The sequence below is a fragment of the Sceloporus undulatus genome, chromosome 1 (assembly GCF_019175285.1).
Source record: "Sceloporus undulatus isolate JIND9_A2432 ecotype Alabama chromosome 1, SceUnd_v1.1, whole genome shotgun sequence".
Lineage (NCBI taxonomy): Eukaryota > Metazoa > Chordata > Lepidosauria > Squamata > Phrynosomatidae > Sceloporus > Sceloporus undulatus.
Genome location: NC_056522.1, coordinates 359,666,998 through 359,687,674, shown reverse-complemented (window position 1 = coordinate 359,687,674; position 20,677 = coordinate 359,666,998). Strand labels below are relative to the sequence as shown.

The 20,677-nt window shown below is 39.2% G+C and overlaps 1 protein-coding gene across 5 annotated transcripts in view; it reads right to left on the bottom strand.

Annotated features, from left to right (window-relative positions):
- EML1 (EMAP like 1) overlaps positions 1-20,677 on the bottom strand; it is a 218,988-nt gene that overhangs the window by 16,193 nt on the left and 182,118 nt on the right. For all 5 annotated transcript variants that reach the window (XM_042475111.1, XM_042475080.1, XM_042475087.1 and 2 more), the window contains 9 exons: positions 17,611-17,760; positions 16,442-16,511; positions 12,074-12,184; positions 10,212-10,307; positions 9,120-9,254; positions 7,915-8,014; positions 6,583-6,737; positions 5,231-5,356; positions 3,526-3,657 (listed from right to left, as the gene is read on the bottom strand). In XM_042475111.1, coding sequence (XP_042331045.1) covers positions 3,526-3,657; positions 5,231-5,356; positions 6,583-6,737; positions 7,915-8,014; positions 9,120-9,254; positions 10,212-10,307; positions 12,074-12,184; positions 16,442-16,511; positions 17,611-17,760 — 1,075 coding nt within the window. The remainder of the gene's footprint in view (positions 1-3,525; positions 3,658-5,230; positions 5,357-6,582; positions 6,738-7,914; positions 8,015-9,119; positions 9,255-10,211; positions 10,308-12,073; positions 12,185-16,441; positions 16,512-17,610; positions 17,761-20,677) is intronic.

Below are 20,677 nucleotides of genomic sequence, written 5' to 3'. Positions count from 1 at the left end.
GGTCGGGGGAGGGCTCTTCAACTTGGCAGGCAGAGGCCTGTTGTTTCTTGCCTGCTTCTCTCCCCTCAAGATGGTGGTCGGGGGAGGGCTCTTCAACTTGGCAGGCAGAGGCCTGTTGTTTCTTGCCTGCTTCTCTCCCCTCAAGATGGAGAGAAGAGCATTTCAGATAAGAGAGACTCAACCTGTATTGGTCTTTTCATGTAATGATACCTCAGGGTATCACAAAGCTCTTCCAATATCATTCCAACATTTGTAGGCTTAGGGGAAAGCCCCATTTTGCAAAAGTACAAAAAATACTTGAGTATGCTCAATGGGCACAGAATGTAGACAGAAAATTATGTACAGTATGTGTTAAGTACACAGATGGCACAGTGAATAGGAGCACTCCATACCATAACATTTTGTTGCAGTTCCCACTATTTAATTATCAGTCTGTAATAAAGCCAGGAACAAGGGAATATCTTATTCAACACACTGTCTGAAAGGCAACCATACTAATGTTCACAACAGAAGTTGTATAGCAATGTAGATCAATTTATCACCACTTAGGGACTAAACTGAAAATGATCAGCAGTTTTCTTAGCTGTAAGAACTTCCAAGGTCACTCTTATCAGCTTAAATTGGTATTTACCAACTGAAATTTACAGTCAGGAATTGAACAGTAACTTCTGAAGTGGCCATGACAGCAGGTATATACAGCTTGGATTAAGGCTTGTACAGTGTTGCTCTGGATGGGATTTCAAATGTTAAGAGTCTCTTAAGTTGAAACATGCCATGCTTGAAATAAAAACTCCTTATGTCATCAGGCATGCTGTGTGTAACATGATATTTGTTCATACTGTGTTTGGCTTATGCTGCGCAAAGAAGTCAAGTGTACTATACAAATTAAGATAGCCTTGGGAAGGCATTATTAGTGGAAGAACTGAATGAACTATCCACTCTTTGTAACCCCAAGCAATCCCTCAGAGGATATATCTACGTTACAGGCCATGCTCTTTGATAAGAGAACTGTGAAAAGGTTAAGAGGTATATAACAGAAAATTCTAAGAACTCTCAGCAAGCTATTGTTCCTAGGATTCTTTGAAGAAGCCTGGACAGGTAACCTGGTTTATAACCAATATTTAACAAAAGCAACAATACAACCAATTTAATTATATTTTATATCTATACATTACTGTGCTTTTATTGATACTTTTTAAAAGTATGTTGTAAGCAGCCTTCAATCCCATTTGTGGCAGAAATAATAATAGCAATAGCAAGTACATTTCTATACTGCTTATCAGTGCACTTAAGCACTCCCTAAGCAGTTGACAAAGTGTAAGTTAATCGCCCCCAACAACGTGTGTACTTATTTTAGAGACCTTGGAAGAATGCAAGCCTGACTTGAGTTTGAGCCCCTGGCTTGGATTGAACTCGCAACCTTATGGTTTGCAAGTGAGTGGCTGCAATACAGGCATTTAATCACTGTGCCACCAGGGTTCCAGAAAGGTAGTATACCAAATCAAAATATTTTTGCAGTCCACATGTGCCCTAAAAAGAGCAGGTTGGAAAATTCATGTAAGGGAGATCCCATGTATGCTTGCATCCCATTGCAAACGATGGGGTGTGTGCTTGCCATGCAGTGCACGCGCCATTTGATTACCACATAGCTTCAGCATGTGCTTGAAGCCACGTATGGTGAGCCTGCGTATGGCGCGGGCGCGCTGTAATTAAAATTTAAAATTGTATTTTACTTTTTTAAAAATAGGAATCATATACGAAATTTATGTTACTAGAAAAAGAACTATGGGCCCGAAATCAACAGGCTAAATAAAGTGGCTTCCAGCTCAAATGATGCATGCCTCCAAAGTGGCTGGAACCTGCTCCAATGCTACGATCCAGTCCTTTGAGCCAAATAAAAAGGGAGTGAAAACAATCTGACTCCTGGTGGCAGCTAACTTGGGACTGTGGCAGCGTCTCACTTTGGAAGCGGGCCATGCAGTTGCTGCAGCCCCAGTGTGATCATGGCTGGATTGGCCGCTCTCTATCAGCCATCTGCTTCACCCCATAAAGTACTAAGGCCTAAATTTAATTGTTATGTATAACTTAAATCAAAGGAAACTTAGTACATCAACTTAGGTAAGCTCTACTGATTCAGTGGGTCCAATCTAGTTAAAACTGAAAACTTGGCATAGGCCATACTAAAAAAGCCAACTTCAACAACATTCACAATTTTTCCACTCTGGGTTTCAGAGCGATTTGTGCATACACAATAATGAAAGCTACAGTGGACTGGGTAAATACCATGTGAGACTAAGAGGGGCAAAGCAAACCGGTGGCTTGGAGTGGCCTTTGGCCGCTCCAGCCCCAATTGGCCACTGATCCACCGGGAAGCACAGCAACCACATGGCCCACTCTGAGAGTGGGTCAATGCTATGATCCCAGATGAGCAGCCATCAGGAGCGCTCTTCTATGCTCCTTTTACCAGCAACTTTGGGCTACCTTAGGTGGCCTTGAAGTGGCTTCTAGCCAATCCAGGGGTGTGCGTCATCTGCACACTACACCCCTGAAGCCTCCGGAAGCCGCTTTTTTTGGCCTGTCTGTTTTGGGCTGAAGACAATCTAGGAAATGAATCTCTTTTCCAGTAACCACAGTTGATAGGGAATCACAAACATTTCAACAAATAATAAATAAATAAACAAATAAACAAATAAACTCTTTATTTATATTTCCCGCCTCTCCCCATGAATTGAGGCAGGAGCACATCAGATAAAATCACCATTACAACAAGCACAAAGTTATCTAAAATTACATCAATTAGTTAACAAAGCAAATTCAATAAATTAATTCAAATCCATACCTATTTATGATTAATAGAAGATAGGGTGTTACCCAGGTTCAGTTATGGTGGATCAAATGGATAAGCCCACTGGAAGAGATCCGTCTTAAGTGCTTTCTTGAAATCATCTAAGGTATTGATACGACGGCTCTCTTCCAGCAGGCTGTTCCAAAGTCTGGGGGCAGCAGGAATATTTTAGAATTGCTCTGAAAATCAGTGTGGAGCTGCAATTTGGTAAAATGGGAATTAATTCCTAGATCTAGCAACTCTAAGCAAACATAGATAGTGGTCATCTACCACAACATTAATTACCCACAATGTGCCCCCACCCATAAATATACAGTACTAATATTGATGTACAGTGTGCCCACGTTATATGCGGGTGTGGTATACGTGGGTTTGAGCTTATGCGCAAAGCTGTGTAAAGCCGCATGGGAGGTGGTGCATCCCATTCTAATGAATGGGGCGCACCCCATTCACTTGAATGGGGCTCGAGCATACGCGATATTTGGCTTATGTGGGGGGTCTGGAACAGATCCCCCACGTAAGCCAAGGGCACACTGTACCTTTAATTTACCAATCTAAATTAGTGCTTTGTTTTTCTCAGTCAAGATCCATTCAAGAGACAGCACAGATCACTGTATAAAGGTATCAGAGGCAACTCTGGGTTTTACTTATAGTGCAAAAGAGGGTGGATAGAATCATACCTCTATAATTTTATTCCAGAGGGGACGGTGGGTGATGGCATCCCAGAGCGTAATGTGTTTGTCTTGCCCACAAGTGAAGAACTGAGGTTTGGAGGGATGGGCTGATAGTCCCCAAAGTTCATCAGTATGACCCTGAACAAATACAGCAAAATTTATTCAGGAGATGCATAACATTACACTGTGATTTTTGTTTACATATCATTTTAAACACAAAAATCTAGGTTTATTAAACCAAAATATACATAAATTTTGTGCAAGTGCATACAGTCTGTTTTCTCCAACTCTGCTCTGCTCATAGATGCAAACAGGTAAGCAAATCAGGCATGGATACTGGGCCTTACATTCTAACCTGTGATTATGGTTTGCTGCACCATAACAAGGGAAGATTATAAATAATTATAAAACCATCTTTAAGTTGGTTTATAAATCCTACCTTGTATAATCTAATAAACCATGATTCCTGGTTCAAACATAAAGCTTAGAGCTAGGACACATCCCAATCCCAGGTGTCTCCAAGATATTACAACAATACTGTATTGTTGTATAATTCATGTTTATTGGCGATCAATGGATACAGCAGGTATTTTTAGCAGAGAAAACCATACACATTGCTTTTAGTTGATATAAGCCCACCTTCCTGACAGTAAGTATGTTGGGTCTGAAACACACAGGACTAACCCCAAAACCAGCCTTCTCAGTTTCCTATGTTAGTGCTGCATTTATTTTTCCCCTAGGTACAAGATCAAAAGGTGTCAGCTCAATGTATTTTATAACAAAAGTTCAGACAATGGAGTCAGAGCAGCACAAAAGCCAGGTTTTCCCCAGCACTTCTAGAAGCGCTGGGGAGAAGGCTAGTTTCCCTTCCCAGTTCTCACACCTGTGCTGATGATTTTTCCCCTCCCAGTTCTCATACCTAGGCTGACGATTTCACAAACCTATCTCCTGGAATGCCAGGCTGAGCTAAATACTGTGAAGTATATATAGTGTTAACCATAAGTTAGAAATGACTTGAAGTCACACAAGAGCAACAATCACTTATTTCTACTACGAAGAACCCCTTCCACACCTACATGAGTTTTATAGTGTAATTCTATGTCTATTTGAGCTCTGACAAGCCTCTACATCAGAGAGGTCATGCTCACTACAACTATCAAGGCCTGTTTAGTTTATCTGTTTGTACAAATGGGACTGGATGGAATGCATGAATCAGAACACAACTCATGGATTGCTTAACTCTTGACTTTGTACACCCAACTGAATTAAAACTCAGATGTGTACATTTAAGTCCATATATTGATATTTATCTCTGATATTTATCCTATTGTACCTGCCTTCCTTCATTTTCCTTTCCTTCCCTTAATGACATAATGTAGTAGAGTAATGATAGTACTGTATCCGTGTCTTGGGTTTTTTTTTTGTATCAGTTTTTGTGATTTTCGCATTCATTTTACTTTGTAAAGGATATTTTTAATGCTGATATAAAATATTTAATAAAAAGAAAAAATATTCTTATTCATTCACCAAGTTTTCAGCAGATCTGCAGGAAAAAACTTGCAATTGTTCAAGAAAGCTTTATAATTCAGAATTTAAATAATAATAATAATAATAATGATGATGATGATGATGATTATGATATTGATGCTACAAAGTTGCATCTTTTAAAAAACAGTCTTAATAGTGCAAGGTACTGAAAAAAAACAAATACCTGGGTAATAGGCGAAAAGTCCCCTGACAGGGAGCCTTGTAGAACGAAGTTTCGAGTTGTGCCTATCAATACAATGTCACCTTTTCCTTCTGCTATTGTTCTTATTGGCCCAAACTGTTCTGGAATCTATTTTTAAAAATAACAAGTGAATCAATTAAATTGGTACACAATTATTTTTCAAGTGTTTATTTTCTATATACTTATAGAACTGATAAAGTTGATATTTATCACTCTATACACTGATATAAAAATACTGGGAATTTTCTTATAAGATTTATATATATTGTTACAGATAGTCATTTTTTCTCCACTGAAAATGGATGGATCTGTAAATTATGTTTCTGTTTCTCATTTTCCCACTTTTAAATTCATCTAGTATAATATCCACACTAGCTTGTGATTCTTTAAGAAGTCAAACTGAAAAAGGTTGGTAACATGTATATTGTGCATTTTGTTTGGCCAATAAAGGTATCACTGTTTGGTGGATTTTTTATTGGATTTGCTAAATGGCCAACATGGCTACCCCTGAATGTCTTCTGCAAATCAGATTAGCTCACCTTAAAATCCAAACTGTATAAAATTCTCTCCCATCCGTAATTGACATTTAATCATCTGCTGCATTAATGTGGTACACCCAAGTAAGAGTGGAGCAACCACTTGCTTATTAAAATAAGAGAGCCAGTATGGTGTACTGTAATGGTTTGAGCACTGGACTTAGGCCCCTTCAGACAAGGGATCAGAGCAGATGGATGGGAAGGAGCAGCCCAAGTCTGCTCTGGCCAAAAGTGGATCAGGACCACACTGAATGCATGGCCCACTCTGAAAGCGCAGGCCCCAACTTGTGCTGCCAGAAGCTGCATTATCCTGGTTCCTTTTTGCTCTGGTTCAAAGGACTGAAGCATGGTGTTAACGTTGCTCTGGGCCACATTGGAAGTTGCTTCTTTTGGACCGTCTGTTCTGGGTCTACGGTTCAAATCCTTGGCCATGGAAACCAACTTGGTGACCTTGAGCAAGTCACACTTTCTCAGCCTCAGAGAAAGGCAAAGGCAACCCTCATGTGAACAAATCATGCTGAGAAAACCCAGAGATAGGTTTGCTTTAGGGTTGCCATAGGTCGGAAACAACTTGATACATTTACTCATCTTGAGGTGGCCTAACGCAAGTTTGAAAGCTTTTAGTTCTTCAATATTCGTGCATCACATGAACCTTCTAATGACACACTTTTATTAACCTTAAGATATGTGTGTTAATCATGAAAATCCAGAAGTAATAAGGAAAGAAGTCTTTTCAGAATATAAGTTGAAAAAACAAAAAATGTTCACAGATCAGTTTTAAAAGCTTGGTGTCATTACCTCAGTTTTGTGAAGTTTTTGGTAATTCCCATTCCAAGATATTAGCTTTCTGTCTTTTCCGCCTCCAGACACAAGTGTGCCATCTCGCAGCATACAAAGTGCAAAAATGCCACCTTCATGGGCTCCCTGTATTGCAGAGCTTATTCTGTTGGTGCCTAATTATGGGAAGAAAAGAAATTATTTTGTATATTTAATTTGATCATTCAGCTATCTTTCTCTTTATCAGATCAAGCCTGGTATTGTGGTCACTGAAACATACCTTTGGTCTGGGACTATGGTTGCCTTCAGATGACACTTTTATTGTGCAACTGCCCTGCCTCATTCATGGCATTTTACAGGGGATCCAGACAATGTCATCTTCTATTTGTAACCCTCCCGTGTTTTCCCACTGTTTCTTCCATCTGTTCTCTTATCACAGAAAATCTGTTAAGGAGTGAAAGATGGAATAGCTGCACAATATCTCTTGATTGGTAGCACCAGGAGTTGTCCATCTGGAAGCACCTTGTATGTTATGTTTAAGATGACCTAAGGAATCTTAGCTATCAACTTAGTTTATTTATCATCTTTTGGAGTTTATTTTTTTCCTGTTCACCAACTATATCCACAGAACCCACTCAGGCATTTGAATGTACTTAACCATGCACAAAGGAAAGACTGGAACATGCAAAGTGCAGGCTGCTCCTGCCTCGAATACCAAATATTGCAAATGAGACTTGGATGAAAAAAGAGGTTTCTAGGGACTGAAATGTTCCTTCAACAGGAACCCCCTCCAAAACCCAACCTTTTTTCTGGCCTATTCACATGTGCTCCAAGTTCCATTCTCATCCCCCTCCTCCAATCATCACCTTCTACTTGCTGGCTACATATTTCCAGCCAATCAGGATCCCATACTTAGCATGATGACCTTATTATGCTCCATTTCCAATGGTATTGGCTAGGTAACCACCTTAGAACACCAACTACCCAGAAGCATTAATGCTTTTGCCTCCTTTTGCACCTGACGTCATTAATAAATAGAAGGGGCACAAGAATTAAAATTACCACCCACCTCTAGATTCTGACCTAGATGATTCTAAATTAATTCCATTATAGTCTTTCTAGGAAAATGAAGAAAGGACTTGGATCTAATGTAAAGAATTTAAAATGATTTCTTTAATTTTTTTTAAAAAAGGGATTTCTGTTTGATGCCTCAGGTTTCAAAGGAACTCGGGAAAGGCCAGTCTAACTGGTACAACAGTATTACCATTGTTCTTTACATATTTTATTTTGTAAACTTTACCCCCATCGCTGCAATATACAGTCATTCATGGTTTCATAAATTCATTCTCTTACCTTTTCCCCATACTAAGATATTTCCACTCGAGTCTCCTGTGATTGTATCGCCATTTTCAGAAAATGTCACACACAAGACAAACTTTGGCTTTTCTTGTTTCTGCACAGTAAGAGATTAAGCATATTCATAAATGTCACTGAGCTATTACATCTTTAAGTACATATTCCTATTTACAGTTGGTCCTCTGTATCCACAGAATTTTTTATCCATGGATTGAAAAATCTATGACTTGAAAATGTTTTTTAAAAATATAAATTCCAAAATGCAAACCTTGATTTAACCATTTATACTATGCCATTATATTTAGTATAACTTTAGGATCCACAGATTTTGGTATCCATGGGGGTCCTGGAACCAAATCCCAGTGGATACCAAGGGCCCACTGTATTTCATCCAGATATTTTTAACTAATATACTCATACCAATGCTAAAATTATATTGTTGCCTTTTTATCCTAAGACAAATGCCAGGAGAAATACCTTGAGTCCCTCTATTGAGAGAAAGGTGGGATATAAATAAATGAATAAATAAAAAAAATATAACTACTGTTCCAAAGATGACACGTCCTATAGTCCTACAGATTTTGTCATCACAGTACAAAAAGTCTTAAAGCATGACAGCAATTTAACAACCCTAACTGTGAGTTCTAAGAACCTAGAAGCAACACTGGAAAAGAGGCAGCTAAAATTCACATACAAATTTGTAATTCAATTTCCAGCCTCTATCCCAAAGGCCTGATTGGTCCCCATCCCATCTCCAGGCTTCTCTTACTGTTACCCTTAGTGATTGGTGATAAGTGGGCATTTAAACCCAGGCATATACGTATTGCACAGAGCCAAGTTTCACTTTGCAGCTGGAGAAGCTGCTGCATGAAACTGACTTCCACTTCTCAGCCATATTGCATAGAGGCTTATTCCTCAATGAAAATGCATGGAATACAGGCTGAGCTTTGTATGGTTTGTGATAAACCTGACATAAGAATTACACCTGTCCCTTTACTTTGGCCCTACCTTGTGCCCTCAGCATTGCTCACTGCTGAAATGCTCCCCACAATACTAATACTGAATTGGTACTCAGTGTAGGCTGGGGTGAACAAAATTCCAAAACTTTAAAACAAACTAGCCTGCTCCTGTGCTGTAGGCTTCTGAGAATACATATATTGTTACCATAAAAAGCCAATGGTATCAGAGCTTTTTTTTTTTACCTCAAATAATCCCTGCTTTTTAATAAGAGAATTTCCTTCAAGTGTCCAAAAATAAAGATGTGATTTTCCACATGTAACTATTATATTTGTGTCTGTAGGATGAAAATCAGCAGCAAATACAGCTTCGTTAGAGCACTAAAAGGAGGTAAAGAAAACTGATTAGCAAACAAAAGCACAGACATGCCACAGCATTCACAGACAGCTCCTTAAGGAGTCTGAAAGTATAGTAGACATATTATGGATCTTGCATTCAAATTAAAATAAACAGTTATAAACCAATCACTTGATGAAAAGTGGTTGTATGAAACTCCATGCCTTATGATGCAGTTATCCTGCAATCTGTGGGAATTGTGTGTGTGTGCGCACGCGCACGCGTGCAATCTCTTTTCCAACAGCAGTGTACATCAAAGTACTGGGAAGTGTTTATCTATACTTAGTTTATCTATACTGTTTAGAGGTGGAGTTGAACTGTTCAAGTTCAGGGAAGAGTGCTACACTCTGAAGGCTGGGTCATTTCAGTCCTTAGGTAAAGGTGAAATGCAGAACATGAAACTATGCTGTCAAGAAAGTACAACTGGCCCTCCTTATCCACGGACTTTTTATCCATGGATTCAAGCATCCACGACTTGAAAATATTTTTAAAAAGTATAAATTCCAAATAGCAAACTTTGTGTTTCCATTTTATATAAGGGGCACCGTTTTGCTATGCCACTGTATTTCATGAGACTTGAGTATCCATGGATTTTGTTATCCATGGAGGATCCTGGAACCAAACTCCAGGGGATAACAAGGACCCAATGTACAAAGCATGGAAAGAAAATTAATTTAATAAGCCAACTAGCAACAATAGCTCTATCAACCTAATGGTTGCATCTGTGCACTCTTCTTTTTTTCTTTAAAAATATCAAGAAGAGGAAGGGCTTCTGCCCTTTTGCACTCTGAAGTATCAATTATAGGAAAAGGAAGTTATTATTGTAGGGTAGAGGCAGGGGTAGCCACAATGTTTAGAAGATGTTTGAATGATGAGGACAATAATGACAACAAAATCCTGCATGTTTCAATTAAAATGCAAACACTGGCACTGCAAAATACCTTGACATCTGCAAGCTTTTCTTCTCTCTGCCAGTCCCAAACGGAAAGCACATGGTCATTGGAATCATCCACTGAACAAAGGTTACTCCCTCCATTCTGAAATAAAACATGAAAACTCCATGATAGGTTTGTCTTAGGGTTGCTGTTAAGTTGAAAATGACTTGAAAGCCCAGAACAACAACAGCTCAAGTTTTGATACCCCGATTGCCCATAATTGAGGTTTTGAATCTGAAGGGTCATAGAATCTTTGTCTCAAGTAATAAAGCTTGAGAGACATGAAACCAAACAAAATGGGATATAGTAGTTAGGTGTAAGTATTCAAATTCAGATTGACACTCAGGGTAGAAGTGAGATCTAGTGTGGATATGAATAGCACGTACAAATGTGGAGTGATAGAAACAAAATCATCTACCTCCTCCCATGATATTCAATTATGTCCAGCAGTTTTTGCCCTGTGCAGCTCCAATAATGGAACTGAGTTGGGCTTGAAATTAAATTGTTTGGACCAACAGAGGACAGTGAAAAAAGCTGAGAAAGGTGGCATGGAGAGGGCCCCCTTACTAGAGCAGTACATTTTATGTTTTATATATGGGTCCAAGCTATCTTAGGGACCGCCTCCTCCCGTACAATCCTCCCCGCGCTCTCCGGTCCTCTGGGAGGAACTTACTACAGCCTCTAAAATCTAGGCTTGCGGCGACCTCCCAGAGGGCGTTCTCTGCTGTCGCCCCCAAACTCTGGAACGACCTGCCGGATGAGATCCGTCAGATAACATCATTAGACAGCTTTAAAAAAGCGGTCAAGACGGATCTCTTCCGGCAGGCCTTTCCAGATTAACCATCCCGGCACAGGTTCCTGATTCCCTCATTCCTCCCGTGGCCCCATCTTAGTGATGGTCGAGGATCAACAGAGGGATATCAGGGTTTTTAGTTTTGTTGACATTGTGTTTTAATATGTTATACTGTTTAATACTGTCTTAAGGGGGGGAGGGATATCAAGTTTTTAATTGTCATATTTTATATTTTACTGTTGTTAACCGCCCGGATTGGTTTGCAGAGGGCGGTTACAATAAATATATTATATTATTATTATTTTATTATTATTATTATTTTATTATTAACAACACAGTTGGGTTTTATATGTGACAGGGCAGACCTGTGAAAGAAATACCGCTACCATGTCACTGCTTGCTTGGCCTTGAAGTAATGGAAGAAAGGGAAGAATGAGGAGATTTCTTGGCCATGTAATACAACAGACAGATCTGTACCAAACAAAGACACTGGGAACTACTGAACCATGCTCTTCTGCTGAAACCATTTTAATGAAGAGTAAGATTTCCCTGAAGCAAAACTAATTCATTTTGATCTGCGAACTTTGCAAGGATCAAGTAAAAACAATATTTTATGTAGTTCATTGGTAACATCTCCTGAAAAACTCACAAATGAAATCATGAGTTGTACTAGAGTACACTTTCTTACGCAGGAAGCTTTTCTAGTGAGTTGTGAGCTGTTCCTGTTAAAAAATAATTAAATAATAAATAAATGTGATAAACATACCATATATACTCAACTTAAGTTGACCTCATGTGTAAGTTGCAGTCAACTTTTGGGACCAAAATTCTGGGTTTTTAAATGACCCATGGATAAGTTGAAGGATACGTTGCAGAGGGAGCCCAGTTGTGGGGAGGCTGCAGAGCAATTGGTTGGCCTCCCCAGCGTCTTCCCAGGTTTTTTGGGCCAGTTTTTTTGACCTAAATTTCTCAACATATACATGAGTATATACGATAACAGAATTTTTGGTTTTTCTTTTAAAAATCATAGCCCTCACAATCAGAAGCACACAAAACAAATTACAGTTTTACTTACTGATTTGGAAAATGCAATGCAAGTAACAGCCCGGTCAAAGAACCCCATCCCAATGACATGCAGCGTATTCAGGGTAACAGAGTCCCAAATTCGGACATGGGGCAGTAGTTGCTGTTGAAAGTGAACAAATAAAAACTGCTGTAATTGGAGGAGTGTGTGTGCATGTGTGAAAAACTAAGCATCAACAGCGTGTTTGAAAATATGTCAAAATACATGCTAGTCGTCATTAATACATTAGCAGGATATAAACATGCTAAGGCCATCAAAAAGCAAACACGTGAGAGAAGGGCTCAATTTCTATATTCCACATAGTCCAGTGGATTAGGAAAAAAAATCATTATTAGAGCATTTCCACAAAAGTCAAGTATTGTTTAAAGTAATCATCTTAACAAATTATAAGTAATTTATCCTACACTGAAGTCTCCCATGGGAGAGGGGGCAAGGGGGGTGAGGGTCCTGGAATCAAACCCCAGTGGATAAGAAGGGCCCACTGTACAAACCATAAAACTGTACAGCATTAAAAAGCAATCCCATATCAAATCTAAAAGCCTGGTACACAAAAATGTTTTCAGTTGCTGACAAAAGGAGAGCAAGGAGGGAGCGATCCTGGCCTTCCTAGGGAAGGAGTTCCAAAGTCTGGGAGCAGCCACCAAAAAGGCCCTCTCCCTTGTTCCCACAAATGAGCCTGAGAAGGTAGGACATAGAGAAGGGCCTTTCCAGAGAATCTTGGCACTCTTATGGGCTCATAAAGCGAGAAAGGGTCCTACAAATAGCCTAGACCCAAGCTGTACAGGGCTTTATGGGTCATCAGCAGCACCCTGAATTGTGCTACGTAACAGACCGGCAGCCAGTGGGATTGCTGCAACAAGGACTTGTGTGCTCCTTGTAGTAAGCCCCACTTAGCAAGCTGTCTGCAGCTCGTACCCAAGAACCTGAATATGAAGCAGACATGAGATCACTCCTTTGAACCTACATTTCCCCAATAGAAAGGCAAACTGAGGTTGAAGTCTGGTTTCATTTAGAATGTAATGCATCCAAGTAAAAAGTATCACATAATTCTTTTTTCTGGTTGAGTTCAAAGTTCTGTATGTTCAAATTAATTGTGTTAGGTTTTCAGAAAAATTAAACACATGCATCACTTTGACATCATGCTAAAATATGTAATGATCCCTCAAATATCTTCTTCGTAGAGTGGCCAGGTGCAAAAGAAGATAGAAGTACACTTGCTGAATTCCCTCTCTAACACAACTATTAAATGTACAAAACCTTAATCTCCATTACATACTGCACTGGCACTCATTCTCTCTCCCACTTGTCCTCTCTCATTCACCTGCTCACTCACTAAACTTTCTTACTACCTCATCTCTTCTTACTTAAGAATTCACTTTCTCATGTCTTTGCTTTTGTGAATAACCATTTATTCACCTATTCTACCTTCTTTATCTTTCCTCCAATGTAAAGCTTCTAGTGAGAGTAAGATCCAGAGAGTACAGATTTGTGTATGTGTGTGTGTGCCTTCAAGTCATCTGACCCCATAAATTTCATAGGGTTTTCTAGGGCAAGAAATAGTTTTGCCAGTTCCTTCCTTACTGTTGAGTAAACTGGCGGTAAGTCTGGTTTATGACTTGTAAATATTGACAGGATGTCAGCCCATCTTTGATACTGGTCTATGCTATAGGACTTAGAAAAAATTGTAATGATAACTAATACATATAGCTAAGTACGCACAGATCCATCTTACCTTGAGCTGCCTCACTTTTGTACATGTTTATCTTTAAGCCCATTCTGTACTATTTCTAGCTTCTTTAGCATTTTTTTAAAAAATGCAAAAAGGTCCACGTCTAAATAGATATTTAAAATGTTTTGCAATGTAAGCCCTTTAAGTATTCATTTCTAAATGTACTGCTCCTTAAAATGTGTATCTTTTTTAAAAATTGATGTCAAGAACTGTGCTACAGCACAAGGAGAAGTACAAAATACACTGACAGCTATGTGCTAATTTACATACATGTTAATCTGGGAGATGTATATCAAATAGTTCATACCAGAATTAACAAATATCAGATTCCGAAAGGGATCCTACATCTTTGTGAAACACTCTTAATATTCTAAACATGCAATGTTTAGAGTATATGTGTGGGAGGTAGTTGACCAATTAATATTTTTAGAACATGTAACAGTGAAGTTATGATCTGACAAAAATTGAGATAGTCACAGGCAGGTTTTGTGCATTGCATTCAGCTCCTTTACTCCCATCCCCCAATTTAGCCCTGTAAAGTTCTCTTATGGTCTTCTATTTATCATGCACTATAGCAATAATAACTAATGTTAAGCAATTCCATAGAACATTACAGTGCTAAAATTATAGGAAAATCTGGGAAATAAAAGAGTTCCCAAAATGGTAAAATTCATGTTAAATACATATAAAAACTGACATCTCTGAAAGCTTAACCCTGAAATGCAGAAGTTCCAAGTGTTCATTAATGAATTTCAGATCCAATATGCATTTGCAGCGCTCTACAGCAACTGATAAGTTTGGCAGAATTATATATACTGCAATGTATTTTAGAACCACTAGAGAGCAGTCTTTGTAAACAAATGTTCAGGCAACACACTACACAAGAGCCTGCCAGAAAATATCAGCTTGTGGCTAAGTGCAATTAATGCAGATGATGGTTCATCCATTACCAAGTCAGTCAAAGTTTCAGTCATGTAATGCTTTCATGAGAATCAGAAAGAATAATCAAAATTGTTCTTGCTCTTTTTATTAATGAAAACAGAACTTCATTAGAAGACTTAGTGCAGGATATTATCTGCAGAGAGTATCTTTTGGAAAGTTTTTACATTCCAGTCTACAGTTAAGGCTTCAAATTACATTGGAAATAAAAAAGAAAAACAGAATTGTGCATTTGTTCTTGCAGGCATTAAAAAACAGAACTGCAATTCCTTGCTAGTCCAAGTATACAATATCATTATTTGGAACAGTTTAGGTTAATAAATCTTCACACAGTTCCCCCCTTTTTTCTTCAGCCATAATCATGGTAATATTTGCTCTGTTTTAGTGAATGCAAATGAGAACTGCGATATAGTACTATATTTTATTAGCAGCAAATACTTATATTTATGGCTGAAAATTACAGATAAGGATTTTACATACATGCAGAGAAGGAAACATCCCTTATCTATATTTCCTCTTCCAAATTCATGCATTTCTCCAAACCCTTATTGCACTTTATGCAACAGAGTACTACCATGAAGTTGTTACCATTTTTTATTTGCCAATCTTACTTTCCTATGCAATTCAAAAGTGCAAATGCAATTCACAAGTGAAAAAAATAAGTGATATGAATGCAACAAAATAAGCATGGGACCACTTCTTCCCCATCCTCTGGATTTTATAGCAACAGTACTGACCAACTGTGCTCTGTAAGGTGAAACAGCATCAAATTGGGAAAGTCTGTTTTGATGCAAAGCCTTCTCAAGTGGAAGGTCCCTAGAAAATTACTGTATTACTTTGTGCTGGAAACACCATTTAAAATAGTAACTAAGGTCTGAACACACTAAACCTTAGGTTATCCCAAATTTATCCCCATGCATCTAGCAGACTATGTTCTACGAAGCATCCATATCAAAACTGCATTATACCATAGTTGTTTAATCAAAGCAAATAGATTCATATGTTACATCCAACAACTGCATTATTTTGGACCTGGGTCCCAGGAACCAATTTCACCATCATTCCTATTAAGACCACTTGTCATCCTAGCATTATTATAGCACTGAGGGATCATTTATACTTGTCAGAATACTCTGGAATGCTATTAGTGTATTCTGGCAACAAATTTGCCCCTTACCTTGCTCTCTTTCCCCAGTGACAACAGGCAGCTCCCCTCCCATATGCTGTCCCTGTTCATTGCCCAGTGCTGCTGCTGAGGTCAGAACAAGGTGCCCAACCATGGTATCAATGCTGAGCACCTCATTCTGACCAGCTCATGCCCACTGCTTTGGCACTGGGTAATGAACAGGAACCATGAGTGAAAAGGCAACTGTCTGTAGTTGCTGTTCCCTCCCTGAATACCTGCACCAAAAGGGATAGAGGGAGAAAGTCTTGAATGGGGGAGGGTGTCATGAAAATTCGGGGTTTTCATCTGGCGTTATGACGAGCCTGGCGAGGAAACTTGGGTAAAAACACTGATGTAGACAAGGACCTATATGCCATTATCACTTGCATTCCTTACAATATATTACCTGAAGGATTTAATTTTTAACATAATTGCTGTTTATTAGTGTAAGTACAACATACCACACAGAAAAAATACCCTATTTCTATGTAGCAAAATCTTGAGAAACAGCAATAGGATGACTTACTTTTCCATCCTTAGATGTTCCTGCAACCTGGCCAGTTGCTATGGTGATCCTGTCAGGATGGACAGCTAGGCTGCAAAAAACAAAAAAACAAAAAAACAAAAAAAAAGGGGGGGGGAACAGCTTTGTCAAAAAAAAAAAAAGCATTTGCAAACACTGTTCCCAATGTCATTTTTAATAACTCAGAACTCTTTGGATGTTATATTTTACAGAAAATTATACTGGAATGCACATGGGGGAGAAAGTCTCATTACAATATCCTTATCCCTCTTCATCCAATATTTTATAGGTTGGTTTGCAACCTAAAATATCTGGTAATGCAATTTATTTTCTTATATGTAAAAAGAAATTTAATTTCTATTTGAATTTGAAATTTTATTCTTCATAGAATCTCAAATTCTCACCAACACAACACCAAGCTAACCTTAACATTAACAGAATAAAAGGCTGAAGACTACAGGTACAACTGTGTCAGTAGTCTTTGTTCTGTTTCTTGCAAGCATGCACAGTTGGCAGTGAGAACGGAGGCAGCACAGTGGGATGGGAGCCAAAAGAAAGAAAAACAAAGAAAAAAGAACAGCCACTGGTTCACGTATCATTTTAGCCATGAATTTACTAGATTATATTAAGCCAGTCACTGTTCTCTTAGGTTCAGTTACTCATCTGAAATGTGCAAAATATGTGGGAGTGGGTTAGCATGTGATCAGGGGGAAGGAATGAAAAATCTGAATCAAGTGGGGCCACTTGGCATATCTTCCTTCTGTTACAAAAGAAATGCCATATATAATAAGTAAACATCAAAAAAGTTTGAATAGGTTCATTTTTGTTACTCTATTTTTATGGACGCATCGTGGAAAAAATAAAATGCTATGAGTTCAGATACCACTAATTCCTGTTGAAGAGTTCCAGTGGCAGCGCAGTCAACTGGTCCTCACTCAGTAAGCCTGTTGCCACAAAGGCAAGGGGATCTCCCACTGTCTCCCGGGCAGCACACAAAAGCACTTGTTTGATTCATGGCTTCTGAAGTCTTCTGCCGGCCTTGCTCCATTTTTTCACACACACACACACACACACACACACACACACACACACACACACACCATGACACATTATGGGATATAAATAGTGTTCCTTGTTTCACTTATTTTTCAAAATATTGTCTTAAGACTTACCACTTCACATCATCATTGTGACCAGTATAATGCCTCTGAAGTTGCTCTTCAACATTGTACAATACAACAACAGATGCAATGAAATATACAGTTTCACCCGTTGGTAGGAGGTACAGATTACTGCGACAGTCACGACCCCTATAACCATATCTGCCATCTTTGTTAAGATATAACAATTCAAAATTTAAAGTGACATTTAATGTGAAACTTTTGGACCCATCCAGTGCACACTATAGGGGTTCCCAGATTGTTGGAAGTGTTGTTTATCAGTTTATTTCTCAGGAATAGCTGGTGTCATCTGCACCAGATCCTGAGTGGAGGTTTTGACTACTGCTCCAACTGCAGGTTTAAAGTATATTTCTATCAAAGGAAGAACATGCTTTGGTTCAACCATGTCTCAACAAATATGGTATGGTAGCTCAGATTTGTTGACTGGGAGGGCTCCAACCTTCTTTTCGGAATAGAACCCTTCCTATTGGCTGATGTGGATTCAGTTTCAAGTGCCACAAGGAAAGTGGGCCATTTTTCCCACCCTCAAGTTGGCAGATGTGCAGATACACCAATTGGGAAGAGCCTGGAGCTTCCCCAGCCAAAAGATTTGCTCATAAGCAGGTAGGCCAGGCTCAAAGATTCAGCTGCTATTTCAGTGCTATAAAAGACAACAGTAGAAAATGTCAAGACTACTAGCACAGTGCACACATGAACATTTAGCTCTAGAACTCCAACACTGCTGGGTATTCCTTCATTTTAGTGATTTCAAATTATATAGGGGTTTTTTGGGACTATGTGGCCATGTTCTAGAAGAATTTATTCCTGATATTTGCAAGCATCTGTGGCTGCCATCTTCAGAGAATGGTGGCATGGAAGTGTGGTGTATATATACTGCATGACCCTTGGTTGAGAGGAAGTGATTTACATGTTAATCTTTGTCTTGGTCTATTAGTGAATGGCGAGGCCTCAGAGTGGGAGAATTGTGTACTGTTGCTGCTGCTGTAAACCAACCTGGGCAGAAAATTCTATTTGAAAACACTGAAATTCTGGACCATGCCAACAACTATCAGGTCAGAATGCACAGGGAAGCCACTGAAATCCACAAACACCTGGACAACTTCAACAGGAAACAAAAAACCCTGAAAGTAAACAAAGTTTGGCTACCAGTGTTCAAAAACTCCAAAATCAAGGATCAGCACATGCAAATGAACATCACCCAGGGTCAAGGGCTTTCCCAGTAGACAATGAATCACTAATTAAATAAGACACAAATCCTCCTTGTAGATCCTCCCACCCTGAGGCTTTTCCTGGAGAATCGCTTTTCCTGGAGAGTCAGACCTCTGTATTTGCGGGGGATCCTTTCCAGATATGAAAATTTGTGCATGCTCAAGTCCCATTTATTTATTTAGCGCTGTAGATTTGCATTTTAACGGCAGCGCAGCCTGCATGAATGCATGCATGCACACACACTACCCCAAACATGTCCACGTGCCGCCATTAACAAAAACGGGAGCTTGCCGTCCACAGATGTTAAATTGCTGATAAGGAGGGCAAACTGTAGTTTGAATCCATTGCTCCAGGTCCTATGCTCTGGAGCAGCAGAGAACAAGATTGCTCCATCCTCAATATGACACTCCTTCAAATCTTTAAACAAGGCTATCATATCACCTCTTAACCTTCTATTCCCCAGGCTTAACATACCCAGCTCCCTATGTCTCTCCTCATAGGGCATAGTTTCTAAACCATTTTGGTTGCCCTCCATTAGGCACGCTCCATCTTCTCAATATCCATTTTGAATTTAATGTTCTCTCTCCATTTGCTGCCTGATGTAATAATTTGCCATTACTTGCTTTAAAATGTTAAAAGATTTAGAGTAGGAAGACTAAAGGAATATAATTGGCCATTCTTATCCACTGTTTTTTTTATCCATGGATTCAACCATCCATGGTTTGAAAATATTTTTAAAATAAATTCCAATAAGCAAACCCCGATTTTGCCATCTGATATAAGGGACACCATTTCTCTATGCCATTGTATTTAATGGGACCTGAGTATTCACAGTATCCATGGGTGGTCCTGGAACCAGAGGATACCAATAGCCCACTGTACAACAAATAATATTTCAAGTGAATCTGTAAGCAAATAAAAGTATCATCTGGCTGGAGGTGATCTCTAGTACGTCAACCAATACAGCCCTTTTTCTCATTTTACTAGGATTGATTTCATTATTTCTGGTTCTGGATGATTGCTTTCATTATCTTAGTGTTAACTAGCCAGATGGAAACAAGATTGCAGAGAGGCAGCACTGTGTATGTTTTAAACCAATGTTGTCAGAATCTCATTCTACCACAGTGCTGGCCCCCTCCCTATTTTCCTTTCAATGGCCAGCAAAAAAAAAAAAAAAAAAAAACTTTCATAGAATCATAAAGTTGGAAGAGACCACAAGGTCCATCCAGTCCAACCCCTTGCCATGCAGGACATCACAATCAAAGCATCCCCAACAGATGGCCACCCAGCCTCTGCTTAAAGACCTCCAAAGGAGGAGACCACCACTCTCTGGGGAAGTCTATTCCACTGTCGAACAGCTCTTACTGTCAGGAAGTTCCTCCTAATGTTGAGGTGGAATCTCTTTTCCTGTAGCTTGCATCGGTTATTCCGGGTCCTATTCTCTGGAGCAGCAGAAAATAAGCTTGCTCCATCCTCAATATGACATTTGTTCAAATATTTAAACAAAGCTATCATATCACCTCTTAACCATCTCTTCTCAAGACTAAACATATGCATCTCCCTATGTCTCTCCTCATAAGGCATGGTTTCTTGACCTTTCACCATTTTGGTCGCCTCCCCCTTTGGACACGCTCCAGTTTCTCAACATCCTTTTTGAATTGTGGTGTCCAGAACTGGACGCAGTATTCAAAGTAAGGCCTGACCAAGGCAGAATAGAGTGGCACTATTACTTCCTTTGATGTAGACACAATACTTCTATTGATGCAGCCTAGAATTGCATTGGCCTTTTTAGCTGCCGCATCACACTCATGTTAAACTCGTGGTCTATTAAGACTCCTAGATCCCTTTC